This window comes from Acanthochromis polyacanthus, chromosome 18, assembly GCF_021347895.1.
Source record: "Acanthochromis polyacanthus isolate Apoly-LR-REF ecotype Palm Island chromosome 18, KAUST_Apoly_ChrSc, whole genome shotgun sequence".
Taxonomy (NCBI): Eukaryota; Metazoa; Chordata; class Actinopteri; family Pomacentridae; genus Acanthochromis; species Acanthochromis polyacanthus.
The window spans coordinates 7353104-7360836 of NC_067130.1; the positions used below are offsets into that span (position 1 = coordinate 7353104).

Genomic DNA, 7733 nt, shown 5'->3' on the forward strand with positions numbered 1-7733 from the left:
TCAATCAAGATGGTAAAAATGATCACTTCCTCTGACACAAGGTACTTTCACTGGGAGAGACAAATGGTTTCTATTCTGGTTTTCACTGTTGCTTCTGCTGTTTGTTGTAAAGAACTGAGAGTGATCACATACTGCAGGTAACGGTTACTTTCCTTTTAACCTCAAATACTCTAGTTTTAGGAACCATAACCTCCTTACATTTAGGATTTACACCTGTGAATTGAGCCTACAAAATAGAGAACTGATAGAAAATAGCACAACAAACTCACAGATGGGTGTTTTATTGATAAAGTAGTCATGTCACAGCCATGTCGCATACTTTATTTTTGCTAATTTTCTTCAAGATTACAAGAAAACACCTTGTTAAAGCTGATAAAGTCAGGAAACTTGATATATAAAATACAGTTTGGTTAGTACAAAAGTGTATAAAACGAAGTAACTGAAGGATTTAACCTTGTAATCCAGTAAAGCCTTTATTTCTTTGCAGCTGAAGTTCAGAAATTCCCTGTATTTTGTTCGGCTTTGGATTTCTTAACTCAAAGCAGGCGCTAAATCACAAAATGCAGTAGCATGTCAAATCAGGACATGAAGGGAATACTATCAGAATGCTGAGCAGTTGGAAAATGCTCGCAGCTTGATGTGGAAGGATTGTCCATGAGGTTGACTCCTATTTTTGATCCCACCCTGGAAAGAGAAATGTGATATTTTATGCACAGTTGTGTTTCATTTTATTACCTATTTTAATTCCTGCCTTAAGATTTCACTTACCTTAAGGTTTTAGAGTGTGTTGTAGCTCAGTGGCTTCCCGGCAAATTTCTGACAGTAGAACAAAGTCTGCACAAAGTAGACAAATTAAACTTTTTTACCACTGAGCATCTGTACGATAAACAGGTGGTTTCATTTTGATGTACTTACTCCACATTTGAGGGCCGTCCTCATGTCTCTGCACCTGTATGATGCCAAAGTGCACGGATCTGAGAGTTTAATGAAAAACACATTCTGTTTAGATTGATTCATCTGCTAAAATGTGCTCAAATGTATTTTGTTTTTAAGCCTCTTAAACCTGCCAAGCAAATGACACACCAGTATGACTTTTAAGTCCAGCATGACTCAATGTTTAGTTGCTGCCATGGTGTTTCTGCTATGAAAAGCAGAAGAGGGCCTCGATTTCTACAGGTGGTAACGAGTTATATCTGTTTTAAAATACACTGCCGGTCCAAAAAAAGTCTCTGTCTGGATTTAACTAAGCAAATAGGTAAGAGCTTTCCATTGAATAATTACTGCAGTGAAGGATACGTTTCAGCTGCAACAACTTATTTAACCCCAGCTGATGCAGTGAGGAGCTTCTCATTTCTGAAGCAACCATGTAGGAAGACATATTCTGTGGTCATCGAAAAGGATGTTAATCTGTCTCAGAAGGGTCAAGCAAAGAAAACAACTAAGGAGATTTCTGAAACTACTAAAATCAGGTTAAAACCATCTAACAGATGATTAAAACCTGAAGGACAGTGGAGAACCATCATCTTCCAGGAACAAATGTGGTCAGAACAAACTCTTGGATGATCGTAGGAAATCAACAGTAGAAGTCACGGCTATGTTTAATTGTGAAATTAAGAACATTTCCAGACACACAATGTGAATGGAATTCCAGGGATTGGGACTAAACAGCTGTGTAGCTCTAAGAAAACCACTGATGAGTGAGGCTAATCAGAAAAAGTTTGGGATGAGTTTTAGAGATAGGGTGAGAAGCTCAGATATCCGGAGGGAGCTCAGAGTAGAGCCGCAGCTCCTTCACGTCGAAAGGAGCCAGTTTAGGTGGTTTGGACATCTGATTCGGATGCATCCAGGGAGACTTCCTTTGGAGGTTTCCCAAACATGTCTGCCTGGGAGGAGACCCCGGGGTTGATCAAGAACTCGAGATTATGTATCTTGTCTGACCTGGGAACGTCTTGGGATCCTCAGGAAGAGCTGGAAAGTGTCGCTTGAGGGAAGTCGTCTGGAATTACCTGCTTCGTCTATTGCCTCAACAACCCGACCTCGGATAAGCGGAAGAAAATGGATGGATGGAAGATTTTGGGATTGTATAGACTTCTTGGGAGCAGGAATCAACAAACATGAACAATTCTGGCGGTACATCTACGATGTCTACTATATAGCGTGTCTTGGCTTTCTAAAATTCTGTATGATATTGGAAATTGTCATAAAATTGTACATGCAGAATGTGATTTGTTGAAGATTTACTGCCTCTCCATATTTAAGATGGCTCCCTTTTCATCACAAATCATTTGAGGGTCTAGCACAGAAACTGCAAGTAAGTATATTTTTGCAAGTTAGAGAGTGGTAAGGAGTCAATTTGAAATTTTTGTCTCTCTCGTATGCATTTGTCTCATAAAATAGAGTTCCTTTGTTTTCATTTGATACCTTAGACTGAAATTTCACAACTTTTCAGCCATTAGTGATCCCAATAATCCCCTCAGTGGCAACCACACGAGGCAGACTGACCTACAAAAGCAGCCTCCTGCCCTTTACACATGTGGATGAGGGCGCAGATGGTCTGAGGGGTGGCGTAGCTCAGTATCGCATCCAGCACCGTCTTGCTGAACTTGCCAATGACAGCCTCGCACCGGTTGCGGTAAGTAGAGGGCAAAATGTGACAGATCTCCTCGAGCAGCTTGATCAGAGCGTCCTGTAGTGAAACAAAGAGTCGCTTCCCATCAGCAGTGTTGTCTGATGGCATTTAGGCATCCAACTGCAGTACAATGAGGTGTTTGCTTTCTTCACCATGTTACCATGACGTACCTCAGTCCTGTCTTTTGGCAGCAAACCCTCCAAAGTCTTGACAAGAAAAATGCAGAAGGAGCATTCTGTTGTGGGCTGCATCTGATAGACACAAACAGCACTGGAGTGAAGCACAAGTTGACCTTTTCACATACAGTAATATTCTTTTTTGAAGTTACTCACATTGTCACTTGTCATTGCAGACTGTAATGCCTCCTGGACAAAGTACCTGAGCATCTTCTCACGACTGTCACAGGAGCTACAGAGACCAAGGATCTTGCAAACCTCCGCTGGTTTCTAGAAAGAATTAAGGATACAACATGCATGAGGAATAGCTTCAGAAACACACTATTTCTGTTTTAATCCAGCTTCAAACTTACTACAACAACAGTTATGAAGTTGATGGCCACTGGGAGCATCTTCTCCACCTCGTCTTTGCAGACTTTGGCAGCAGCTGGTACAGGCAGATGGTCACACAGAGATTCAATCTCACCCATGATCTTTTTCTAGAATAAAGAGGTGGCTACGATTACTGGAGATATATTTTCCCCATTGCTAAACACAGTTGAAGTTCAAAATAAAAGCAGTCCTTAACTGGTGAGGGTTGGAGTGAAACCTTTAGCTTTTACCTTGGAATAAAAACAGGCCAGTTTTCATTTCAGCCCTTTTCTTGGATGCTAGTAGTCTTACTATTCTCTAAATAGCATGAAAATCATTATGTTGGTCTGAGGAAATCAAAAGAAGTGGTATTATGAAATTTTCCTCTGTAATTTCTCACAAACATAAACATATACATATATTTAAAAAAAATTGATATGAGAGTCCTGTGGGGGGGGGGGGGGGGGGGGGGGGGGGGTTGTCGTCTCTTATTTTGAACAAAAAACACCCCCAAACGACAAATGTGTGTTTGTTTTAGAAAATGTATAAATACTTGAGTTTTGAGCGATACCTGTGGTATTAACAGTGTTGCTATATGAAAATAAAAATAGCTATTTTGCACAAGTATCGCCTTTGTCTTGATAAAAAATGACTTGAAACTGTCATTTTGTGGAGAGATGCCTCTTTCCAAGAAGTCATATTTAGTTTAATTATTTACAGATTTCTAGTGCGCTATTATTTAATCACTCTCTAAATGGGCATATGCATTAAATATGATATTAAAAATAAAAAAAATAAGAGAAACTAAACATTGTTCTTGAGGGGTAATTTTACCTGTTTTACCTGATAATGCATGTCAGTAAAATCATAAATCGTTAAGTAATTATATAACTTACTTAATCATATCTATTTCTATTAACAGAGTTTTGATAATAATAATAATAATAGTAATAAAAATAATAAAAGTTATTTGAAGGCGCCTTTTTTGGCATTCAAGGACACTGTACAAACATTTATATATATATACACAAAATACGCAATAAAAATGCAAAAAGAATACAAAACACAGAGCAATTGGTGTCAGATGGAATGATTATTGAAGTTAATTTTATTTAATTAATCTTTTAATTTAATTTTTAAATTTAATGTAATTAATCTTGACTTCCGCCCTCTCCTCTTCCAGCCAATCACAGAACTCCTCTCAGACTCACAAAGTGTCACTTAGCTAGCCGAGCGAACTCCTGAGAAACTGAGGGAAAGAAGAACCTCATCTTTTCGGTCATAATCATACCGAGCTTTCTACGCAGAACATCTCCAAAGTCACAAAGTCTGTCGAGGTAATTGAATTAAACAAATTTCTGGCTCTGGCACCAACTCTTAAAGTCCCCCCCCCCCAAAAAAAAAACAAAACAAAAACAAACAAAAAAACAAACAAAGCCAGGTAGGCTAGAGTGCCTGTAGGCTAGCCGGGTAGCATCTGTAGCCTAGTTGAGCTACTTTAACGGTTGTGTCTGTGGACAGACTGTGGCAGTGTTGTGGCTCATAGCTATCCTGAGCTAGCTGGCTACCTTTGGTGTGTGGCATTGGTCTGGCTGGGTATCAACAGGACAGACAACTCTGACAAAAGTTTGTTTTTATGGTGAAAATCACACTCTGAAAAATGCACTGTCTGTAATTTTGTGTACACAACCCACCTCCTGAGGGGAGTTTTAGTAATGTTATGAAGTTCCTTCTTAATTTATTGTTTAATTTACATGTTTGTGCACATGTTTATTTTTATAATGTGTTATTTGTTAATTCATCGAGTTTTATGAATATGTGGTAGGTTCACTTTTATGGGTCATGGATTTAAGATTCTGGATTTTTGCTGTCATCCCAGTACACTGGAGGTGAATGGGAATTGTGGTGGCATTTTGAATTTTTCACCAAACATTTTTTATTACAACTATCTCTGCACTGTTTTATTTTTCAATGGCTTGGAGCGCTTATTCTTAAATATAATTTGTAAAACAATACAGGAATCTATTCTCGAAATTCTAGTGAATTGTTAGTCCATACTACATAACAGGTCTCATGTGTTAAACTTTCTGTTATCTTTGCCTTTTGAAGCACCATGTATATTTAATATGTATAAATAAATCACTGCTTACTTGGTATAAGAATGAAAGAGGAACTGAGCAAATCTTGCATTTTTATTCTCAGCTTTCCAGTCTCAACCTAGTGTTTTTGCAAAATGAACCAGAAGTGACAAGTTTTCTTTCTATGATGACACTTGTCTCTGAACAGTTAATCATGCATCTACAATTTATGCTTTCTGTCTTTGGACTCAGATGGGACTCTCCACAAACCAGATCAGGCTCAGAAAAAAGAGGATCCTCGAGGTCAGGTGAGAAACGAAAGCTCTCTTTGAAATTTCATTTCAGCTTTTGTTAAACATTGAAAACAGGAAGTGGTTTTGCCCCCCCCCAAAAAAACGAACATTTTTTTAATCGTGCCCTTCATGACGTGCATGACCAGTTACAGATTATTTGTTTCTCTGAATGTGAAGAATGTGCTTCAATTGACAAAATAATTCCTGGAATTTAAAACATTTTTTATCATTTAGTGAAAACTATTCAACCACAGGTCAGGACAGATAGCTCAGGTAGCAAAGTGTATATTTTAATATTGACTTGAGAATATGGACATACACGATATTGATAATGTTATCAGTGAACAAATTTGAACGCTCAGGAATGTGTTTGGTGCTCAACCAACTATTGTACTCACCTGGAAGTCTGTGTTGGAAAGCATGTCAACAAGGAGTTCAAACATTTGGGTGCAGTCCTTGCAGACATCCCCAGTCTGAAAAGAAATTCAAATTACAGCATGAAATTAAATTCATGCCCTAAACTGAGCTAGAGGTGTCTCTTATGAGTTGCACTCATGAGATATTTTGTACAATGGAGAGCGTTACTGTCAAAATTTATTGTCTGAAAAAATGCATTTCACCAAGAAGAACCTCAGTTGTAGCTACATCAGTTAAGTAGAATTCAGACTTTAGAAAACTGTGGAAAAAAACTGTGTAAAAAACTTATTGAAGAGAAAGGATACCAACTGACTTCCTAAAATGCAAATCACTGCTTTCTCTGTAAAAAGCCAACACTGTTTCCGTACATTTGTCTCGTTCCTTCTAATTTCACTGTGAATGGAACAGTGGTGTTTAAATATCATACTGTACTAGTCCAAAATAGGAAAATGAATGCATTTTAAAACACAATTTTAACACAAAATGATTTTGCAAACAGAGTTTCTTCATAGTTACATCTCTTGAAATAATATTTGTCGTTGATCACTCCTGTTTCAGTATGTTGAATGATAGACACATGTTGTAAAACTTGCAGTTAATAATCAGAACAAAACACATTTTTGTTGGAATAAATCAAATAATCACTACTTACTTTCGAATCATCTGGAATGCTTTGCAAACCATCAATATCATAAGTTGAAGTCAGAACTGCAGGCAGAAATGTTGAGCATTTAAGATTTAAAAAACTAAATGAAACAATTATCACAATTTTAAATATTTTCAACGTCTTACCACATCCTTGGAGACCGATGGAGAGAAGCAACACAAACGTGAACACGGTCATCCTGAAGCTGAAAGTCTTCCCTCCTCGCATCTGTGAGGAAACTCTAAGTGCAGCTTATATTTGACTTGGTGCACCTGCCCACTGTGGCCCCCATCAACCACACAAAAAACGCTGTGCTGTTGTGATAAGATGTATTTGCAGCTTTCCAGCATAGCGGAACAGTTTTTTCTATATGCTAATATTAGTCAAGTTTCACATTCAGTTCCTCACCAAGGTGCAAAAGCTAGATGTGTCTTCTTTGAAAGAGATCTGTGCAAAGATACACTACATTTACTAAAAAGGCCATCATATCCAGCTCAACGTGCTCTCTCTCTGCTTTCTCCCTCTCTTTATAACTACATCTTTTTCTATGTCTACAACCCTGTGGCCACACTGAAGCACAACTGAGATTTCATTGTCCTAGTTTGCCTTGGAAAACCTGAAATAGGATAAATTATTCTCTTTCTTTTAATCATTCCTCTCAGCTTTCCAGAAACTGTACAGCATCAGCATATAGTCATACAAAACATGCAGGTGTTCAACACCTCTTCAGATCTCATCATTGGACAACTTTTGAACATCTAACATCTGCCGTCCCAAAAATGAGAATTAAGCTTTGATCACTGTGTTTTTGGTTGTAGTTAATTTTTAAGTTTAGTTGTACTTTTAAAGCTCCTACAACATTCAGCCCAGTGCACCGTCTTCTGATACCATAGAGCTGGCCTGCATGTTTCCTGAGTGTCTTTAACGTAAATTTTTAGTGCGTATTTTAATAATAATAATAATTCTAATAACTTTATTTATAAAGCGCTTTCAGTCAAAGTGCTGCACAAAAATAAAAACAATAAAAACAGATAAAAATAGTAACAGTAATAACAGTAAAAATAGATAAAAACATTTAAAACAGACAAAAACAATTAAAACAGAACAATAAAAGGACATCAGTAAAACAACAATTTACGATTC

At 37.5% G+C, this 7733-nt stretch overlaps 1 protein-coding gene across 1 annotated transcript; it reads right to left on the minus strand.

Moving 5' to 3' along the window:
* Positions 1-265: 265 nt before the first annotated feature.
* Positions 266-6908, minus strand: LOC110957706 (prosaposin-like). The gene is made up of 10 exons (XM_022203884.2): positions 6737-6908; positions 6597-6652; positions 5926-6000; positions 3159-3284; positions 2962-3075; positions 2800-2880; positions 2503-2686; positions 916-974; positions 769-834; positions 266-684 (listed from the first exon to the last, which is right to left on the minus strand). Exons 1-9 carry the CDS (start codon positions 6816-6818, stop codon positions 778-780), a joined length of 834 nt encoding a protein of 277 aa, XP_022059576.1. The 5' UTR covers positions 6819-6908; the 3' UTR covers positions 266-684; positions 769-777.
* Between the last annotated feature and the right edge of the window lie 825 nt (positions 6909-7733).